The following is a 23,725-nucleotide window of genomic DNA, read 5'->3' as shown; positions in this document are numbered from 1 at the left end:
ATTGGTGAGTTTGGGTAGATAAAGATACCGCTAAAGAGGATATTACATGCAATTGTACCATTGAATTCTTTATGTTTGAACTCCTTGAGTCATCATGTGTATATTCTTAATTTTTCATTTGGTTAAATGAAATTGTAATGTTGTTCTTTTGTTTTGGATAGATGACTATGCTGTACTTATGCCGGGTTCATTTTGGGGTTATGGCTGTAAAATTTACCCATCTCAAATGTTCTGTGGCCTTCACAATTATTAAATTTGCTATCAAGTCCCTTAAATGGCGCTCCTTATTTTCCATTTTTGGCAACATAGTTTGCGATTTACTACGAAACCCACATGGCTTTAAAACCTCGTGTGAGCGCCCCATGTCAGCAGAGACGACGGCTGACGTAAAATTTAAAAAGTATACGAGACTTGCCGTAGGTCAGTTGAAGTATGCTTGTAATTTTACGAAGGTCGTCTCTGCTGACAGGGGAGCGTTCACATGCCCTCCTCTCCCCGCCCTAGTTTTCAAGGGATTTATGTTCTGGGGATTTATGCCATAATCTCTTCACTCAATTTTATTTTTTCATGTGGTGTTCGTAGTCTTTAAAGTCTGGTGTTTGGTTGGGCTCCTGCATATCTCATGTGAACGCTCTCCTGTCAGCAGAGACGACCTTCGTAAAATTACAAGCATACTTCAACTGACCTACAGTAAGTCTCGTATACTTTTTAAATTTTACTGCAACTTTACTTCAACCTCTCCCCCTCCCACTCTCTCTCTCTCTCTCTCTCTCTCTCTCTCTCTCTCTCTCTCTCTCTCTCTCTCTCTCTCTGTGTGTGTATTTACCTAGTTGTAGTTTTACAGGGCCGGGGCTTCATGCTCGTGTGGCCCGGTCTACATATCTACACTTATCCAATTTCTCTTTAAAACTATGCACACTCGTTGCTAACACCACTTCCTCACTCAAACTGTTACGAGTCTCAACATATCTTTGTGGGAAACTATATTTTTTAACATCTCTCAGACATCTTTCCTTCCTCGGTTTCTTACTATGCGATCTTGTGCTTCTAATGTCATATTCTTCTCTCAGGATTAGTTTCTCATTATCCACTTGGTCCATTCCGTTGATCAATTTATAAACTTGTATCAGATCTCCTCTCTCTCTTCTTTGTTTCAGGGTTGGTAGATCCATAGCCTTTAGTCTCTCCTCATATGTCATCCCTTCAAATTCTGGAACCATTCTCGTAGCCATTTTTTGTAGTTTCTCCAACTTCCTTACGTGTTTCTTTTTATGAGGGATCCACACTACTCCTGCATATTCCAATCTGGGTCTTATTATAGTACTTATCAATTTCTTCATAATTTCTTTGTCCACGTAGTGAAATGCTAATCCAATATTCCTTAACAAATTAAATGTCTCTCTAAAAATTTTATCAATATGGCTTACCGGTTGATTGTTTTCTTCCATCGTCACTCCTAAGTCCTTTTCCATTTTTACTTTCTCCAGTTCTACTCCATCTCCCATCTTATAGATTTCCACAGGTTGTCTTTCACTCTTTCCCATTTCCATGACATGGCTTTTGTTCACATTGAATTCCATTTCCCACTTTTTACTCCATGCAGTATTTTACAATCTTCTTTTTGCTCTATAACTTTGCACAGTTTTGTATCATCTGGAAACAGATTTATGTAGTTGTTCACTCCTTCTGGCATGTTGTTAATATAATTGAGGAAAAGTATTGGTGCCAATACTGACCCCTGTGGCACTCCGCTTTCTACTGCTCTCCACTTGGACTTCATATCTTTATTTCTCTCCCCCTTAAATAATTTTCTATCCATCTCAATGTGCTTCCTTTTAAGCCACCCTTCTTCTCTAACTTCCATAGTAATCTTGCATGTGGCACTTTGTCAAATGCCTATTTAAATCCAAATAAATACAGTCAACCCATCCCTCTCTCTCTTGTACTATATCAACTATTCTAAAATAGAAACTCAATAAATTAGTTACGCACGACCGTCTTTTTCTAAAACCAAATTGGCTATTTGATATTAATTTGTTGTCTTCAAGGAACTCGATCCATTGTTTCTTTATTATTCTTTCACACATCTTGCATATTACATTAGTTAGTGATACCGGTCTGTAATTTAAAGGTTCTTCCTTCCTTCCGCTCTTATATATGGGAACCACCTCAGCTCTTTTCCATTCTACTGGTACTGTTCCATTTTCTATTGAGCATTTTATGATGTTGTATATATGACTTGCTAGTTCTTCCCTACATTCTTTCAGTATTCTGCCGAGACTTCATCCGGTCCCATTGCCTCTCTTCATCCAGTTTCTTCATTAACTCTTTTATTTCAAGCTTGGTTACTTTAATCTCTTTCATATAGACTGTTTCTCTATTACCCTGTGGCCTTTCAAATTTGGATTCCTTAGTAAAGACCTCCTGGAATTTATTATTTAATAGTTCTGCCATACTTTTTGGGTCTTCCACCATCCCATTCTCTCCTTATAACCTTTCTATTGTTTCTTTTTGCCTATTTTTTTTTTTTTTTTATGAATCTGTAGAACAATTTTGGTTGCTCCTTACATTTTTCAACAATGTCCTTTTCAAAGTTCTTTTCCTCTTCCTTCCTCACCTCAACATATTCATTTCTCGCTGCCTTGAAATTTTCCTTATTTAATGGATTTCTGTTTCTTCTCCACCTTTTCCATACTCCATCTCTTTTCTCCTTTGCCCTAGCACACCTTGCGTTAAACCAATCTTTCTTTCCTTCTTCTTTAGGTCTATATTTCAGGACATATTCCCTGACTCCTGTTTTGTATATTTCCAAAAATAAGTTATACTTCTCTTGCATCGTCTCTGAGTTTTCCATCTCCTCCCAGTTTACGTTTTTAAAATAGTTCTTGAGATTCTCAATATCAGCCTTTCTGTAATATAATCGGTCTCCTTTGTATGAATCATCTCTATCTTCCTTTCTCTCTTCTATATCCATTTATAATAATACATGGTCACTCTTTCCCAATGGGCACTTATATCTTATATCATCATTCATTTGTATACCCCTTGTAAAAACTAGGTCCAATCTCATCGGCTCGTCGTTTCCTCTTAATCTTGTGCATTCCTTTACTCTGGTCCATCATATTGTCTATCATTAGGTTCAGGAATCTTTCTCCCCAGGCTTCTTCTCCCACTTTCATAATTTTCCCAGTCCACTTCTTTACAGTTGAAATCTCTTACTAATATCACTTTTCTCCTTTCTTTAACGATTCTCATTAGACTCCTTATTGTGTCATCTATCATGTCTCTATATTCTTGATTGGTCCCTGAATTTGTTTTTGGTGGCACATATGTTACAATGATTGTTAACTCTTTTTTATTAATATGCATCTTAACATACAGTACTTCTGCTTTTCCTTCCCCACATTCCACTTGGTTTATCACCATCTCCTATATATGTATGTATGTATGAATGTACCTATATATATATATATATATATATATATATATATATATATATATATATATATATATATATATATATATATATATATATATATATATATATATATATATATATATATATATATATATATATATATATATATATATATATATATATATATATATATATATATATACAGGCAACCCTGCTTAACGAAGGTTCATACAACGAAATTTCGCTACAACGAAGGTTTCATTTTACTACCATCTGCTTGTTTAACGAACACCAAACTCGCTTTAACGAAATTTTATCCAGGTTATTTTTACAAGTTTAAAAGTCCTGCTGTATCACGCAAGCTGACCACGCACTCCCCTGTTCAAAACATTAACAGCATCAGCAACAGCTCGTCTTTCCTTTCTCAACTTATCACCAAAACGCCCTGCAATGTGGCCTAGCATTCCTAAGAAGACCAGGAATTCTCTTACTCTCGAAGTGAAGCTGGATATTATTCACAGACACGAGAGAGGCGAGAAAACTATAGCAATGCTCGCCACCATCTTGCCTCCATTTACTGTCTCTACTATTTTCAAGTCAGCAGACTCTATTAAGAAGGCTGATGAGACCGTATCTTCTTTGCAAGGTAAAAAAAAACATCTGAACTCGTGACTCTACAATGGATAAAATGGAAAGCTTTGTGGAAATGTGGTACATAACTTTTGTATGTGATACAATGATATGCCCTTTGTTTATATTCCACAGGTTGCTGGTTAGTGTCTTTCCCATTTCACTCTCCCTCCCTTCATAAATTTAAGATCATCATTATTTTAAAGTTACGTACATACATACATTAGTGTACATTATAATGACTTAAATATAACTGCCTAAATGTTTAACTTCATAATTTTTACTTTCATTAAATCTTTCACTGTACTATAATGCACTCTCACTTTGTTTACTCTCAATGGAAGTTTAAGTCAGGGGTTAAACTTGTTATATTCTGTTTGTTTAACGAAGTTTCGCTTAACGAAATATTTTTTTTTAGGAATGTAAACCCCTTCGTTAAGCGGGGGTTGCCTGTATGTATGTATGTATATATATATATATATATATATATATATATATATATATATATATATATATATATATATATATATATATATATATATATATATATATATATATTACCTAAGGAACATGTACATTATCAATGGATTGTGTAGAAACAGCACTAGTCTTGACACTTCCTGCTTCATACTTGCACATTACAGAAAACATTTCACCTCCAAGCCTGAAAGAAAAGATATGAAAAATAGTATTTTAATACTCCATTCCAAAGCTTTTTGGTTGATCTGAGATATGGACAGAACAAATTACTAACAAAGTAGGATAGACTATATATGTGGAAGTCACATTTAAAACATAAAAGGGTAAGTAGATAAATACAAGGGAAGAATATATGTTAAGTGAATATAATATGTTGTGAGAGTGCTTATAATACGAATGTATATATGCATTTTCAGCAATATGTATTTTGAAAATGTCAGAGTTAGTAGGTAACTGGTGAACTTAATAATATAAATTTAAGAGACGCATTTATCATAAATCTGAAGAATGATAATTCACTAGAATATTCTTGCAGCAGAAATCTATAAACAGTGGATAAAAGAGAACTTGCCTTTGAGCCAGCCACCTGTTTTTGATGACTGCTAGTTTAAGAGAGTCACAGGTGAAAGAGGTCAGTAGGTTGGTGTGAATGGCTCTTCCCATGCCCTCCACAACTACAAGATCGCACTGCCATTTCACAAGCTCATCCACAAGTGAAAGGGGAAGCCGACTGAAATGAGACATCAAGTCTATTCCGTAAAGAATAAAAAATTATAAGTTCAATAAAGTCTGATAAACTAACTTGTAAAGATAAAACATTTTTTACAGTTTTTGTATATCTAGCTATGTTACTTGTTAAACTCTCATACCTGAGATCCAAGCATGGCGAAGCTTGACCAGACTCTCGCACACATAGGGTTCCTGCCTCCAAGTGCCTATGCAAGATGGGACACACAAGAGCCACCTGTTTCATCACCATAATGAGCTCCTGTGCTGTGACATCATTCAGTGCTGGCTTACTATTGGCACATAGTACAACCTGAAACATCATTGATTTTTAAGATAATGAATTTTATCCTAGTTATCAACAATGACAATTCCATATACAGTGATCAGAGGATTGAGGAAAGGAAGTCCATCTTTGCCTAAAAGGGAAATGATAACTCAAAAATGGAAGAAAAAAAAAACAATACAAAGGGACATAATTGACTCGAAGATTAATCTTACCCTGGTACCCCGTAAGAGCAGTTCTCGAGTAAAAGGCATTATCCCAAGGACAACATCACATCCAGAATTGTCCAGGAAGATGATGGCACATTTGTAAGGACTCTGCTGTTGCCTATTCAACCAGTCATCCAGATCATCATGAAGCCATGGACGCTCTGAACAAATTAACAAAATATCATCCATGGTATTCAGGAAAAAAAGAATAAAAAAAAAGCAAATATTAGTGCTTTAGAAATACACAATTCCCTTCCCTAACTAAAGGGATTAATAGCCAAATTATCAAGTAACCTTTCTTCTATTCCTGCCTGGAAGTCACTCTTAGTGCATTATCAGTACAAGGATGCTTCTCAAGCAGTACATAAGGAGGCAGAGTGGCAGAAAACCAAGCTCATAGAGAGAGAGAGAGAGAGAGAGAGAGAGAGAGAGAGAGAGAGAGAGAGAGAGAGAGAGAGAGAGAGAGAGAGAGAGAGAGAGAGAGAGAGAGAGAGAGAGAGAGAGAGAGAGAGAGAGAGAGAGAGAGAGAGAGAATTTATGTAGGAGAGAGGGTCAGACAAGGGCAATAAAATATAAAAAAAAAAGGCTCACTTGAATGCTGGTTCTCAAAAAAACAAGTAAAGGTTAGCTAAAATTAGGGAGCAAATGTCTTGATACCTCTATTTTAAAAAAAAGTTAAGTTTTTTTTTTTTTTCTTTTTTTATTTATACCATGTGGGCTTTTCACGGGAATTTTTGGGCTAAAGGGGATACTTTTTGGGTACCCCCTATCTCAAAGCCCACCCGCTAGGAAACCGTTGCCCCGAGTGAGGAAGCCCAACCTACACTCCGGACCGTGGACAGGATTCGAACCCGTGCGCTTGGAGACCACTCGGATCCCAAAGCACGCATGGTTCCACTGTACCACGGCGGCCCCATATATATATATATATATATATATATATATATATATATATATATATATATATATATATATATATATACGTATATATATACAGGCAACCTCTGCTTAACGAAGGGGTTTCGTTCCTAAAAAAACACTTCGTTAAGCGAAACTTTGTTAAGCAAACCGATTATAGCAAGTTTAACCCCTGACTTGAACTTCCATTGAGAGTAAACAAAGCGAGAGTGCATCACAGTACAGTGAAAGGTTTAATGAAAGTAAAAATTATGAAATTAAACATTTAGGCAGTTAAATTTAATCTAAGTCATTAAAATGTACACTAATGTATGTATGTACGTAACTTTATAATGTTGATGATCTTAAATTTATGAAGGAAGGGAGAGTGAAACGGGAAAGACACTAACCAGCAACCTGTGGAATGTAAACAAAGAGCGCATCATTGTATCACATACAAAACTTATGTACCACATTTGCACAAAGCTTTCCATTTTATCCATTGCAGAGTCACGAGTTCAGGTAAGATACGGTCTCGCCAGCCTTCTTAATAGTCTGCTGACTTGAAAATAGTAGAGACAGTATATGGAGTCAAGATGGTGGCCAGCAATGCTATAGTTTTCTTGTCTCTCATGTCTGTGAATAATATGCAGCTTCATTTCGAGAGTAAGAGACTTCCTGGTCTTCTTAGGAATGCTAGGCCACATTACAGGGCGTTTTGGTGGTAAGTTGAGCGAGTAAAGACGAGCTGCTGCTGATGCTGTTATGAGAGTGAGTGGTGCGTGTTGTCCACGAGAGGCTTGATCTTGATCTTGATTCTACAGGTGTCCCATGATTTCTCCTGAGGCAGGCCTTAGTATTTGCGGCTCCTGGTGTATTCAAAAGCTTGTCGGCTTGCGTGATACGGCGAGCTTTCAAACTTGGAAAAAATTACCTGGATAAAACTTCGTTAAAGTGAGCTTGGTGTTCGTTAAATGAGCAGATGGTAGTAAAATGAAACCTTCATTGTAGCGAAATTTTGTTGTGTGAACCTTCGTTAAACGGGGGTTGCCTGTATATATATATATATATATATATATATATATATATATATATATATATATATATATATATATATATATATATATATATATATATATATATATATGGAGTTGTTAGCAAAGGTTTGAGAGAAGAGTTCAGCTTTAGAGTTGTAGGAAAACGGAAATATAGAGGCAGGTAGGGAGTTCCAGAGTTTATCAATGAAAGGCAAGAATGATTGAGAGTACTGGTTAACTCTTGCGTTAGAGAGATGGACCGAAAAGGGATGAGAGGAAGAAGGTCTTGTGCAGCGGGACCACAGGCGGAGCGGAGGCATGTAGTTAGCAAGACCAGTGGAACAGTTAACATGAAAATAACATTAAAAGATAGAAAGAGATGCAACATTTTGGTGGTGAGAAAGAGGCTGAAGACAGTCAGTCAGAGGAGGGGAATTGATGAGACGAAAATCTTTTGATTCCACCCTATCTAATAAAACTGTGTGAGTGGAAGCGCTCCCAAACATGCGAAGAGTACTCCATACAGGGGTGGATAAGGCCCTTGTACAGAGTTAGCAGTTGGAGGGGCGAGAAAAACTGGCAGAGACACCTCAGAACGAAAACTTCATAGAAGCTGTTTTTAGAAAGAGATGAGATATGAAGTTTCCAGTTAAGATTATGAATAAAGGATAGACTGAGGATATTCATTGTGGAAGAGGGAGACAGTTGAGTGTCACTGAAGATAAGGGGATAGTTGTATGGAAGGTTGTGTTGAGTTGATAGATGGAGGAATTGAGTTTTTTAAGGCATTGAAAACTACTAGATTTTCTCTGCCCTAATTGGAAATCTTAGAAAGATCACAAGTCAGGCGTTCTATGTCATCCCTGCGTGATCTGCTGACTTCCTGAAGGGTTGGTCGTCTCTGGAAGGGTGTGGAAAGAAATAGGTAGGGCAAAAAGTTTGGTTAAGATCATTAATGAATAATAGAAAGAGAGTGGGTAACAGGCTAGAACCATGAGGAACACCACTATTAGTAGATTTAGAAGAACAGTGGCTGTCTACCACTGCTGCAAAGAAGTCAGAAAGGAAACTTGAGATAGAGTTGCAGAGGGAAGGACAGAAACTGTAGGAGGGCAGTTTGGAAATCAAAGCTTTGCGCCAGACAGAGTCTATCAAAAGCTTTTGATATGTCTAATGGGACAGCAAAAGTATCACCGAAATCTCTAAAGGAGGATGACCAGGACTCAGTATGGAAAACCAGAAGATCACCAGTAGCATGACCTTGACAGAAGTCATACTGGCGATCAAATAGAAGACTGTGAAGTGACAGAGTCTTCCTATTGAAGATAGATTCAAAAACTTTGGACAAGCGAGATATTAAAGCTATAGGATGGTAGTTTGAGGGATTAGAACGGTCACACTTTTTAGGAACAGGCTGAATATTGGCTAACTTCCAGCAAGAAGGAAATGTATAAGTTGATAGACATAGTTGAAAGAGTTTGGCAAGGCAAGATGCAAGCACAAAAGAACAGTTTTTGAAAATAATTGGACGGACCCCATCAGGTCCATAAGCCTTCCAAGGGTTTAGGCCAGCGAGGGCATGGAAAAACTCATTATGAAGAATTTTGATTGAAGACATAAAATAGTCAGAGGGAAGAGGAGAGGGAGGGACAAGCCTAGAATCATCCAAGATGGAGTTGTTAGCAAAGGTTTGAGAGAAGAGTTCAGCTTTAGAGACAAAAGAGATGCCAGTGGTGCCATTAGGATGAAATAAAGGAGGAAAGATGAAGAAATGAAGTCAATGGAGATGTTTTTCGCTAGATGCCAGAAATCTAGAAGGGAGGTTGAGTTTGAAAGATTTTGACATTTTCTATTTGTGAAGGAGTGTTTGGCAAGTTGAAGAACAGACTTGGCATGATTCCGGGCAGAAATATAAAGTGAGTGAGATTCAGGATGTGAAAGGCTCAAGTACCTTTTGTGGGCAACCTCTCTATCATGTATAGCAAGAGAACAGGCTGTGTTAAACCAAGGTTTTGAAAGTTTAGGTTGAGAGAAAGAATAAGGAATATATGCCTCCATGCCAGACATTATCACCTCTGTTATGCATTCAGTACAAAGAGATGGGTCTGTGACATGAAAACAGTAATCATTCCAGGGAAAATCAGCATAATACCTCCTCAGGTCCCCCCAACTGGCAGAGGCAAAACAACACAGGCACCTCCACTTTGGGGGATCTTGAGGAGGGATTGAAGAAATAGGACAAGATACAGAAATGAGATTGTGATCAGAGGAGCCCAACATAATAGATAGGGTAATAGCATTACCAGAAGGATTAGAGGTAAGTAAGAGATCAAGAATGTTGGGCATGTTTCCAAGACAGTCAGGAATACGAGTAGGGTGTTGCACCAGTTCCTCTAGGTCATGGAGGATACCAAAGTTGAATGTTAGTTCACCAGGATGGTCAGTGAAAGGAGAAGAAAGCCAAAGCTGGTGGTGAACATTAAAATCTCCAAGAATGAAGATCTCAGTGAAAGGGTAGAGGGACAGAATGTGTTCCATTTTGGAAGTTAAATAGTTAAAGAATTTTCTCTAGTCAGAGGAGTTATGGAAGAGGTAGACAGCACAGATGAATTTAGTTAGAGAGTGACAGTTGAGTCGAAGCTAGGTGGTGAAAAACTTGGACAATTTGAGAGTGTGGGCACGAGAGCAAGTTAAGTCTCTGTGCACATAGATGCAACATCCAGCTTTGGAACAAAAATAAGAATAGAGAAAGTAGGAGGGAACAGAGAAGGGGTTATTGTCAGTAGTTGCAGACAGCTGTGTTTTGGTGAGCAAAAGATGAGATTTAGTAGAGGAGAGGTGGTGTTCCACAGATTGAAAATTAGATACAAGACTGCGAATGTTGCACAGATGAATTTAGTTAGAGAGCGACAGTTGAGTCGAAGCTAGGTGGTGAAAAACTTGGACAATTTGAGAGTGTGGGCACGAGAGCAAGTTAAGTCTTTGTGCACATAGATGCAACATCCAGCTTTGGAACAAAAATAAGAATAGAGAAAGTAGGAGGGAACAGAGAAGGGGTTATTGTCAATAGTTGCAGACAGCTGTGTTTTGGTGAGCAAAAGATGAGATCTAGTAGAGGAGAGGTGGTGTTCCACAGATTGAAAATTAGATACAAGACTGCAAATGTTGCAGAAATTAATGGAAAAAAGTTGAGGGAGGTGTCAAGACATTTGTGGTTGTTATCAAGAGAGGAGTCTGACCTGGGGACATTTATGGTCCTCTTCTCAAAAGGGGACTCTGAGGCTGGGTTTGGAGTCGCCAGTTTTTAGTTTTGAATTTCAAGTGAAGGGTGCAAGTGTGGTAAGTGCATGTAGTTTTGAGTGAAGAAGGATAGTTGTCTTTAGAGGGCAGGCTGTGACTGCTTCCTTGGGTTGTGAGACACAAAGGAAACTTTCAGCGAGATCACAGTGAGTTTAATGGAAAGTTCACAGCACCTGAACTAATGCCATTAGACCTCGCTGGGGGTAAATCATCATTTCGGAAGGTGTCTACTACCTCCTTGAAGGGTGTTTTCTGTATATTGTATAAAGGTTTTGTAACTTTTGTTTCCCCAGTCATAAATGTGCCAAATGAGTGGGGAAAGGTGACATTGTTGCTTCCTTCACAAGTTCACCAGTACCACTCACTGAATGGAGGAATTTCGATTTCTTTGCGTCCAGACACGTTCTTGATATGTATAATTCCACTGCTTCAAGTTTGCTATAGGACTCGTGCACACGAGCGACTGTAGTTGATTAGTCAGTCACATACCAAACACGGCGCCACAAAGTCACTCGTGTGTTCCTGGCCTAATATTGCTTTTTTTTATAAAATGTTTTGCTGCAATAAAAACAAAATATAAAAAATACTGATTTATTTATATTAGGTATAAGAGTAAAATTCGGGCAATAAGTATCTTGATCCCCTGAAAGAACTGGACCTCCTATGCCTGTGGTTCTGCCCAGTGTATTTATCTTCACGGATTATTACCAATTATTACCAGTCTCTTGGTGACGACATTGCAGTAAATGAACCCTGTGTGTGAGGACGTCACACACATATACGTGCTTGGGATCAACATGTGTGTGTCTATATATATATATATATATATATATATATATATATATATATATATATATATATATATATATATATATATATATATATATATATACAGGGTGCAGCACAGAAACTTGTTGATTTGAAAGGTTAATAAAAACCAAAATAGTAGAGATATTGTTATAATTCATTTCACATCTCATCTTACATTCTCTGAATTTATTTATTAAATGGTTTTAAAGATGATTTTAATGCCCGCCGAAATGCATGTGAAGCACTCCGTGAAAACCTGTCTCATGACGTGCTCGTGTTCTTTAGTGATGAAGCTCACTTTCACATTTCTGGCTGTGTGAACAAGCAAAACATGCGTTATTGGAGCGCTAACAATCCACGTGAACTTCATCAGAGGCCACTCCATTGTGAACGTGTCACTGTGTGGTGTGCAATTTCAAGTGTAGGGATAATTATTGGTCCTTACTTTTTCGAAGAAAATGAAGGCACTGTTACGGTGAATGCACTTCGCTACAGGGAGATGATTGCGACATTTTTTCTCCCAAACCTGGAAGAAATGGACATTGGTAATGTGTGGTTCCAACAAGATGGAGCCACAGCACACACAGTGCAAGGGTCAATGGAACTTTTGAGGGAGCATTTCCCCGAGCGTCTCATATCCTTGAGAGGTGATCTTCCGTGGCCTGTGCGCTCGCCTGATTTGGCTCCATGTGATTTTTTTTTATGGGGTTACCTCAAATCCGTCTTCTATACTGATCGCCCACGGATCCTACTCCATCTGAAGGACAACATTCGCCGAGCCATCGCCGACATACCCGTCGATATGCTCGAAAGAGTTGAACAAAACTCCAAGAATCGGGTAGCTCAGTGCATTGACAATGGAGGCCGTCACTTGGCCAATGTCATCTTTAAAACCGTTTAATAAATAAATTCAGAGAATGTAAGATGAGATGTGAAACAAATTATACCAATATCTCTACTATTTTGGTTTTTATTAACCTTTCAAATCAGCAAGTTTCTGTGCCGCACCCTGTATATATATACAGTAATAATCTGCTTAACGAACAGGATAGGGGGTGTCAAAGCTGTTCGTAGAGCAAAAATTCGTTAAGCAGACGTAATTTTCCCATAGAAAATAATGGAAAGGGGGGATTCATTCTGGGCTGGTCCCCAACATACCACATGGGAAAAAAAAAAAAAAAAAAAAAAAAAAAAAAAATATATATATATATATATATATATATATATATATATATATATATATATATATATATATATATATATATATATATATATATATATATATATATATATATATATATATATATATATATATATATATATATATATATATATATATATATATATATATATATATATATATATATATATATATATATATATATATATATATATATATATATATATATATATATATATATATTTGGCAGCATATTGGCCACCGGTTTACCACTACTTTTATGATGTCATATGAGTCATTGGAAGTTAGAGGAGCTACGTACAAATTCTCTCACATTCTCGCATTTATGTTCACAAAATAACATTTCTACTAGCTTTTTACAAACCTTGGCCCCAAGGAAGGATTGTTTTGTAATGCATAAAGTGAAATCTTACATGGAATACCAAAAAATAAAGCAGAGATGAGATGAGCCACAGACAGCGGAGACTCAGCGACTAGGCCTTCTTTTTCTTCTTGTGACCCTTTTAGCCTGCGTGTTGTCTTTCCCCATGATATTTGTTTCCACTCCTCTATTGCCTGCTATAATAGATATCATATCTTATTATTCATATACGCTCATGCCATGAGGATAACCTCGACTCCGTGGCACTGAGTGACAGTGAATTATTAATGAAATACCGCGGTATTTCATTAGTAATTCACTAACACTCAGTGCCACAGAGTCAAGGTTATCCTCATGGCATGAGCGTATATGAATACTAAGATATGATATCCATTATAGCAGGCAATAGAGGAGTGGAAACAAATATCATGGGGAAAGACAACACACAGGCTAAAAGGGTCACAAGAAGAAGAAAAAGCAGCCTAGTCGCTGCGAGTCTCCTGCTTCATCTGTGGCTCATCTCATCTCTGCTTTATTTTTTGGTATTCCATGTAAGATTTCACTTTATGCATTACAAAACAATCATTTCTTGGGGGCAAGATTTGTAAAAAGCTAATAGAAATGTTGTTTTGTGAACATAAAAGCATATATAAGACAGTGACCCCACCTCCAGAGATGGTGTTCCCAGCAACCTCAGAGCAATCTGAAAGCAACCTTGTCACTGTCCCTCCAAGCGTTCATGGATGCCATTTCGCTGCAAGAGGTTGCTCTGATGTTGTTAAAGAATCTTAGATCTAGCTCCAGGAGCGCTAGAGACAGAGGCGGGGAGCCAGCCAATCACAGCAAAACTACCGCGTTCGGTCCCTCAACCGGCAAATTCAAACCCGGAACATTCTCTAAAACGGATGTGGTTGTACGTTATGCGGATTTTTGGTCTAAATTTATATAGTACGTTAAACCAGAAATTCGTTAAACGAACGTTCGTTAAGCAGAGTATTATATATATATATATATATATATATATATATATATATATATATATATATATATATATATATATATATATATATATATATATATATATATATATATATATATATATATATATATATATATATATATATATATATATATATATATATATATATGAATAAAGGTAACTCTATTTAAGCATGTTTGATTTAAGCATTTTTGTTATAACGTGACAGAAAAAATATTATAATTAATTTAATTTGCACTTGGTTTGCTTAAAACCCTTTCCTTCCAGCGCTAAAACTATTTTCCCGTTTGCTATGACGGCTAAAAATGGTAAACCTAGAAATTGTCAGAAAACTGTTTGAATACTAATAATTATTTTCTCTTTGTTATTCTGAATAAAATGATGTACTTTGTAGCTCAATGTGACCTCTGAAAGTTCAGTTTATGCCTTATCAAGGATTACTCCTCCTCCCGCTGTGTGATCCGTCTTCCAGAAACAGCCCGGAGAGCGATGACACAGCGCGCGCACACAAACACACACACACACACACACACATGATGAGCCGGCAAGATTAGACCTAGTTTTTACAAGGGATATACCAATTAACGATGATATAAGATACAAGTGCCCATTGGGAAAAAGTGACCATGTAATATTAGAAATGGATATAGAAGAAGGAAAGGAAGATAGAGATGAATCATACAAAGGAGACCGATTAAATTACAGAAAGGCTGATATTGAGAATCTCAAGAACTATTTTAAAAACGTAAACTGGGAGGAGAGGGAAAACTCATTAACAGTTAAAGAGAAATATAACTTATTTTTGGAAATATACAAAACTGGGGTCAGGGAATATGTTCTGAAATATAGACCTAAAAAAGAAGGAAAGAAAGATTGATTTAATGCAAGATGTGCTAGGGCAAAGGAGAAACGAGATGGAGCATGGAAAAGGTGGAGAAGAAACAGAAATCCAGAAAATAAGGAAAACTTAAAAACAGCAAGAAATGAATATGCTAAGGTGAGAAAGGAAGAAGAAAAGAACTATAAAAAGGACATTGTCGAAAAATGTAAGGAACAACCAAAATTGTTCTACAGATTCATAAATGGAAAAATACGACAAAAGAAACAATAGAAAGGTTAAAAGGAGAAAACGGAATGGTGGAAGACCCAAAAGTATGGCAGAACTGTTAAATAGTAAATTTCATGAGGTCTTTACTAAGGAATCCAAATTTGAAAGACCACAGGGTAATAGAGAGACTGTCTATATGAAAGAGATTAAAGTAACCAAGCTTGAAATAAAAAGTTGATGACGGAATTGGATGAGGAAAAGGCAATGGGACCGGATGAAGTCTCAGGCAGAATACTGAAAGAATGTAGGGAAGAACTAGCAAGTCCAATATACAACATCATAAAATGCTCAATAGAAAATGGAACAGTGCCAGTGGAGTGGAAAAGAGCTGAGGTGGTTCCCATATATAAGAGCGGAAGGAAGGAAGAACCTTTAAATTACAGACCGGTATCACTAACTAGTGTAATATGCAAGATGTGTGAAAAAGTAATAAAGAAGCAATGGATTGAGTTTCTTGAAGACAACAAAATATTATCAAATAGCCAATTTGGTTTTAGAAAAGGTCGGTCATGTGTGACAAATTTATTGAGTTTCTACTCTAGAATAGTTGATAAAGTACAAGAGAGAGAGGATGGGTTGACTGTATTTATTTAGATCTAAAAAGGCTTTTGATAAAGTGCCACATGAAAGATTACTATGGAAGTTAGAGGAGAAGGGTGGCTTAAAAGGAAGCACATTGAGATGGATGAAGAATTACTTAAGGGGAGAGAAATAAGGACGATAGTTAAAGATATGAAGTCCAAGTGGAGAACAGTAGACAGCGGAGTGCCACAGGGGTCAGTATTGGCACCAATACTTTTCTCGTATATATAAATGACATGCCAGAGGGAGTGAACAGCTACATAAATCTGTTTGCGGACGATGCGAAACTGTGCAGAGTCATTAAACAAAAGAGGATTGTGAAATACTACAGGAAGACTTAAACAAGATCTGGAAATGGAGCAAAAATGGGAGATGGAATTCAATGTGGACAAAAGCCATGTCATGGAAATGGGAAAAAGTGAAAGACGACCAGTGGGAATCTATAAGATGGGAGATGGAGTAGAACTAGAAAAAGTAAAAAGGAAAAGGACTTGGGAGTGACAATGGAAGAAAATAATCAACCGGTTAGCCATATTGATAGAATTTTCAGAGAGACGTATAATTTGCTAAGGAATATTGGAGTAGCATTTCACTATATGGACAAGGAAATGATGAAGAAATTGATAAGTACTAAAATAAGACCTAGATTGGAATATGCAGGAGTTGTGTGGACTCCCATAAAAAGAAACACATAAGAAAATTAGAGACTACAAAAATGGCTACAAGAATGGTTCCAGAATTTAAAGGGATGGCATATGAGGAGAGACTAAAGGCAATGGATCTACCAACCTTGGAGCAGAGAAGAGAGAGGGATCTGATACAAGTTTATAAATTGATTAACGGAATGGATGAAGTGGATAATGAGAAACTGATCCTGAGAGAAGAATATGACTTTAGAAGCACAAGATCGCATAGTAAGAAACTAAGGAAGGGACGATGTCTGAGAGATGTTAAAAATTTAGTTTCCGCAAAGATGTGTTGAGACTTGGAACAGTTTGAGTGAGGAAGTGGTATCAGCAAAGAGTGTACATAGTTTTAAAGAAAAATTGGATAAGTGTAGATATGGAGACGGGACCACACGAGCATAAAGCCCAGGCCCTGTAAAACTACAACTAGGTAAATACAACTAGGTAAATACACACACACACACACACACACACACACACACACACAATGAGTCCTCTATTTCTTGTGACAGGTCTTTTCACCACAACATTAATGATATTATTTATCACCTTTTTTGTTTTCTCTCTCCAGACACAGTAAAATGGAGAGAGAGAAAACATAAAAAGGTGATAAATAATATCATTAATGTGGTGCAGGAGGAGGAAAAGACCTAGTACAAGAAATAGAGGACTTCCATAGAATTGGAAAGTTCACAAGAGAAGGTATGAGGCCAATAAGAATCAAACTTAAGTCACAAAAGGATGTAGATGAATTGGTGGAGAAGTCATGGAGGCTAGCCCAGCAGGAAACAACAAGGAAGATTTGGTTGAGAAGAGATCTCGGTGAAAAGGAAAGAGAAATGTTAAATGAGTTGAGAAAGGAGGCTTTGAAAAAAATGAAGAGAGGACAGAAGAGGAGAAGAAAGAGTTTTCTGGAGAATCTTGGATATGAGACTGAGGAAGTGGTTCATAACCCAGAAAAGTACAGTAAGAAAGGACTAAAGAAACTTACGTATGAGCGGAATGTAATGTATTCCAACATAAATGGAGTGATATCGGGATTTTAGAACTCAACGATTACTTGAGGACAAGAACCCAGATATTGTGGGTCTTACTGAAACAAAACTGAGAGAGGAGAAGACCTGATGATGGTTGGAGAAGGAAATATAATGTTTGGAAAAGAAATAGAGTAGGTAAGATGGGAGGAGGAGTGATGTTGCTGGTTAAAAAGATATAAAGGTGGATCAAGTGAAAGAAGGTATGGGAAAGGCAGAAGTGCTAAAGATCAGAGCAGAAACTAATGAAGGAAAAAGAGGCACTACATAGTGGTGTACGTACCACCTAAGACAAATGCATGGTCAGTACAGGAATATGAAGAAATGATAAGTGATACAGGAACATGTCTGGAAGAAATGTTGGGTGGCTGTGAACGAACTATAATGATGGGAGATTTTAATTGTAAAGAGGTGTGTTGGGAGGACTGGTCAATGGAAGGATCAGAGACAACATGGGGAAATACACTATTGACACTGGCAATGGAAAATGTGTTAACTCAGTGGGTCAAAGAAGATACTAGGTTTGGAGGAGAGGGAGCATCGTCAAGACTGGACTTGGTCTTTAGTACAGAGCCAATGGTTATTGAGGAGATGAGGGTGGAGTGCCCTTTAGCAAAGAGTGATCATGCAGATTTGGAGTTCAAGGTGATAGATGAAGAGAAATCTAGAAGAAATGAAGAATATAAGGTGGGAAGATGGAATTATGCCAAGACAGATTTTGGAAACCTAAAGAAATTCTTTCAAGAGACAAATTGGATGAAATTCAAGAGTGCTATGGGAGCAAATGAAAAGTGGAAGGAATTTATAAAAATATACAAAGAAGGTGAGAAAAAAATTTGTACCAATAAGACAACATAGAGAAGTTCGAAAGCAGGACTGGTTTAACGATAGATGTGAAAAGGCTAGAACAAGAAAAGAGGATGCATGGAAGAGGTGGAGAAGGAAAAGACGGATTAAGCAGTGGGAAAGTTACAAAAGAACAAGAAATGAATATGTGTTGATTAGAAGAGAAGAAAGAAAGAAACAAGAAAAGGATATAATTGATAAATGTAAAGACCAACCAAGGCTTTTTACAGACATGTGAACAACAACATCAAAAATAGAGAAAGTATTGAAAGTTTAGAAGTAAATGGAGTATGCAGTGAAGATCCCAGGAAATGGCAGAGGCTATGAATGGATGCTTTGGAAGGTATTCACAAAGGAGACTGCTTTTGACAAACCACTGGTAATGGAACAGAAAGGGATTATGAAGGAGTTTCAAGTAACTGTGGAGGAGATCAAGAATATGATGGGGAGTTTAGAAGTGAGAAAAGCTGTGGGACCTGATGGGGTATCAGGATGGATTTTAAGAGAATGCAGGAGCAACTGGCAGAAAAAGTTTGTGAAGTAATTGATGCCTCATTAAGGGAAGGTGTAGTGCCCCAAGACTGGAAAAGAGCTAACATTGTCCCAATCTATAAATCAGGTAACAAGAGACCCATTGAACTATAGACCAGTGTCACTTACAAGTGTGGTAGCTAAGATGTGTGAGAGGGTGGTGAAGAATAGATGGACAGACTTCTTGGAGAAAAATGACATACTTTGTGAGTGTCAATTTGGTTTTAGAAAAGGGCGTTCATGCACGACAAACCTGATATGTTACTATTCGAGGGTGATAGATGTAATACAGGAAAGAGATGGTTGGGCTGATGGAATATATCTGGATTTAAAAAAGGCCTTTGATAAGGTACCACACCGGAGACTGATCTGGAAACTTGAAATGGTAGGAGGAGTGCATGGCAGTTTACTAAAATGGATGGAAGACTTTTTGGTAGGAAGAGAAATGAGAACAATAATTAAGGACAGACCATCAGAATGGGGCTTGGTGGAGAGTGGAGTTCCACAGGGATCAGTGTTGGCACCAGTAATGTTTCGGTCTACATAAATGACATGGTGGATGGGGTGTCCAGTTATGTGAGCCTATTTGCAGACGATGCAAAATTGTTAAGAAAAGTGAGATGTGACAAAGATTGTGAACTACTCCAGGAAGACTTGGACAGAATATGGAAATGGAGCTGTACATGGCAAATGGAGTTCAACACGACAAAATGCAAGAAAATAGAGTTTGGCAAGAGTGAAAGAAGAATCAGGAGTATGTACAAGATAGGAAATGAAGACATAAAACCAGTCATGAAGAAAAAGACCTTGGGGTGACAATTACCAATGACCTATCGCCAGAGAGACATATAAACAAAATAATTGGAGAAGTATTGAACTTATTGAGGAACATAAGAGTGGCGTTCGTATATTTAGATGAAGAAATGATGAAGAAAATAATTACTGCAATGATAAGACCGAGGCTTGAATATGCAACAATACAGTGGGCTCGAACTTAAAGAAACACATAAGGAAACTAGAGAAAGTACAGAGGGCTGCAACAAAATGGTGCCTGACTTAAGAGATTTGACTTATGAAGACAGACTGAAAAGAATGCAACTTCCGACCCTGGAAAACAGAAGAGAAAGGGAGACCTGATAGCAATATACAGAGTGATGATTGGCATGGAAAAATGGATAGGGAAGATCTGTGTATGTGGAATGAAAGAATGTCGAGAGGGCATGGGAAAAACTAAAATGGCCACTTATAGGAGAGATGTGAAAAAATATAGCTTCCCTCATAGAAGGGTGGAAGCATGGAATAGTTTAGACGTGGAAGTGGTCAACGCAAGGAATATTCATGATTTTAAGAAAAAGCTGGACATTAATAGATATGGAGACGGGACAACACGAGCATAGCTCTTTTCCCGTATGTTACAATTAGGTAAATACAATTAGGTAAATACACACACACACACACACACGGTAGAGGAAGGACGCAATACCGTCGCTCCCGAGAATCAGCTGATCTTCACTACCTTTGTTTGGGTTTACAGTGGCCTGGGCGATAAGTGTGGACTCATTTTTTTTTCATGAATACAGTGTTAAATAATAATGAGTGAGAAAGATATTCCATCTAAATGCAGGTATGTGACAAGGAAAGAATGAAAGCTGATGATGACAATGTTGGTGAGGGAGGAGGAGAATTTGAAGGCTTTGATACGGCGCAAACTTCACTATTTGATAGAGTCTTAACTATCGAACGTAAATTAGATAAATTGATAAAGGAGAGTATGGGAATGAAAGAGTATGAAGAACAGGATAAAGAGCTCCAGAAATTGAAAGAAAGGATAAAAAGAGTGGAAGAAAACGAAACTAGGCTAAGAACCGAAAATGAAGAATTAAAAGTCCAAATAACGAACTATAAGAAATTGATGGAAGAAGGACTCGGTAAAGCCGAGAAAGAAAAAGAAAAGCTAAAAGATCTAGTTAACAAAGAAGAAGAAAGAGTACAAGACGTGATTAAAAAGAAGTACAAGCATGGAGAATCCAGATAAGAAAGACAAGGAATCATTTCAAGAAGTATTTCAAGAACAGTTAAAAGAAAGAGATGAAAATATGACAAGCAAAATGATAGGAGTCCTCAAGAAAAAGAAAATGTAGTAAGAGAAATTGCGGAAAAAAGAAGAGTGTAATTATTTTTGGACTGAAAGAAAAAATGTTAAATATAGACCAAGAAGGAAAAAGACGAAATGAAATCAGTAAAGACCTACTAAAACATCTGAATGACGAGGATAGACAGAACTTAGAAGAGGAAGTAGAAGAAATCCATAGAATGGGACCATATCAAGAAGGAACAGTGAGACCAATTAAGATATTACTAAAATCACAAGCAGCAGCAGAAAAGTACTATATAGAAAAACGAAACTCAGAGAAACAGAAGGTTGCAAGATATATATATAAAGAAAAATAGAAACGAGGAGGAAAGGAAGAGACACAATGAACAGGTGGCAGAAGGAAGAGAAAAAATAATGAAAGGTCAGAGGAGGAGAAGAAGGCATTTTTGGAGAATTATAGGAGACAGGATAAGGAAATGGTATATAAAAGAGAAAGAAGAGAAAAGAATGGAGCAAGTTTAACTAAAATGATAAGAACAAGAGATTAAAATGATGTATACAAACATAGATGGGATTTTATCTAGTAAATTAGAATTAAGAGATTACATAAAGAAAGAAGAACCAGATATTGTATGCCTGGTGGAAACAAAGTTAAATGAAGCAATAAAATTAGACAGATAAAAGGTATAATATATGGAGGAGAGACAGAGTGGGTAAAGGAGGAGGAGGAGTCATGATGATGTTAAGGAAGGAGATAGTGGTAAATCAAGTGGAGTTTGGGGAAGGAAAATCAGAAATACTGTATGTTAAGATGCATATTAACAAAAGGAGTTAACAATCATTGGAACATATGTGCCACCAAAACAAACTCATGGACTAACCAAGAATATACAGACATGATAGATGACACAATAAGGAGTCTTACAAGAATCATTAAGGAAAGGAGAAAATTGATATTGATAGGAGATTTCAACTGTAAGAAGGTAGACTGGGAAAATTATGAAAGTGGTATGGGGGAAGATGCCTGGGAGATAGATTCCTGAACCTAATGATAGATAATTTGATGGTCCAAAGAGTAAAGGAAAACACAAGATTCAGAGGAAACGATGAGCCGGCAAGATTAGACCTAGTTTTACAAGGGATATACCAATTAACGATGATATAAGATACAAGTGCCCATTGGGAAAGAGTGACCATGTAATATTAGAGATGGATATAGAAGAAGGAAAGGAAGATAGAGATGAATCATACAAAGGAGACCGATTAAATTACAGAAAGGCTGATATTGAGAATCTCAAGAACTATTTTAAAACGTAAACTGGGAGGAGATGGAAAACTCATTAACGGTTCAAGAGAAATATAACTTATTTTTGGAAATATACAAAACTGGGGTCAGGAATATGTTCCGAAATATAGACCTAAAGAAGAAGGAAAGAAAGATTGGTTTAATGCAAGATGTGCTAGGGCAAAGGAGAAACGAGATGGAGCATGGAAAAGGTGGAGAAGAAACAGAAATCCAGAAAATAAGGAAAACTTCAAAACAGCAAGAAATGAATATGCTAAGGTGAGAAAGGAAGAAGAAAAGAACTATGAAAAGGACATTGTCGAAAAATGTAAGGAACAACCAAAATTGTTCTACAGATTCATAAATGGAAAAATAAGACAAAAAGAAACAATAGAAAGGTTAAAAGGAGAAAACGAATGGTGGAAGACCCAAAAGTATGGCAGAACTGTTAAATAGTAAATTTCATGAGGTCTTTACTAAGGAATCCAAATTTGAAAGACCACAGGGTAATAGAGACTGTCTATATGAAAGAGATTAAAGTAACCAAGCTTGAAATAAAAAGTTGATGACGGAATTGGATGAGGAAAAGGCAATGGGACCGGATGAAGTCTCAGGCAGAATACTGAAAGAATGTAGGGAAGAACTAGCAAGTCCAATATACAACATCATAAAATGCTCAATAGAAAATGGAACAGTGCCAGTGGAGTGGAAAAGAGCTGAGGTGGTTCCCATATATAAGAGCAGAAGGAAGGAAGAACCTTTAAATTACAGACCGGTATCACTAACTAGTGTAATATGCAAGATGTGTGAAAAAGTAATAAAGAAGCAATGGATCGAGTTTCTTGAAGACAACAAAATATTATCAAATAGCTAATTTGGTTTTAGAAAAGTCGGTCATGTGTGACAAATTTATTGAGTTTCTACTCTAGAATAGTTGATAAAGTACAAGAGAGAGAGAGATGGGTTGACTGTATTTATTTAGATCTAAAAAAGGCTTTTGATATAGTGCCACATGAAAGATTACTATGGAAGTTAGAGGAGAAGGGTGGCTTAAAAGGAAGCACATTGAGATGGATGAAGAATTACGTAAGGGGAGAGAAATAAGGACGATAGTTAAAGATATGAAGTCCAAGTGGAGAACAGTAGACAGCGGAGTGCCACAGGGTCAGTATTGGCACCAATACTTTTTCTCATATATAAATG

General features: G+C 37.0%; 1 protein-coding gene across 1 annotated transcript in view; it reads right to left on the bottom strand.

The window, feature by feature from the left end:
- The window catches only part of LOC123516403 (4'-phosphopantetheine phosphatase-like), a 504,510-nt gene that overhangs the window by 58,317 nt on the left and 422,468 nt on the right, over nt 1-23,725 (bottom strand). Inside the window, exons 12-15 of the mRNA XM_045275659.1 lie at nt 5,756-5,910; nt 5,398-5,567; nt 5,100-5,258; nt 4,610-4,712 (exon numbers count right to left, since the gene is read on the bottom strand). Coding sequence (XP_045131594.1) covers nt 4,610-4,712; nt 5,100-5,258; nt 5,398-5,567; nt 5,756-5,910 — 587 coding nt within the window. The remainder of the gene's footprint in view (nt 1-4,609; nt 4,713-5,099; nt 5,259-5,397; nt 5,568-5,755; nt 5,911-23,725) is intronic.

The sequence above is a fragment of the Portunus trituberculatus genome, chromosome 41 (assembly GCF_017591435.1).
Source record: "Portunus trituberculatus isolate SZX2019 chromosome 41, ASM1759143v1, whole genome shotgun sequence".
NCBI classification, from domain to species: Eukaryota; Metazoa; Arthropoda; class Malacostraca; order Decapoda; family Portunidae; genus Portunus; species Portunus trituberculatus.
This window is presented reverse-complemented; position numbering and strand designations above follow the sequence as displayed.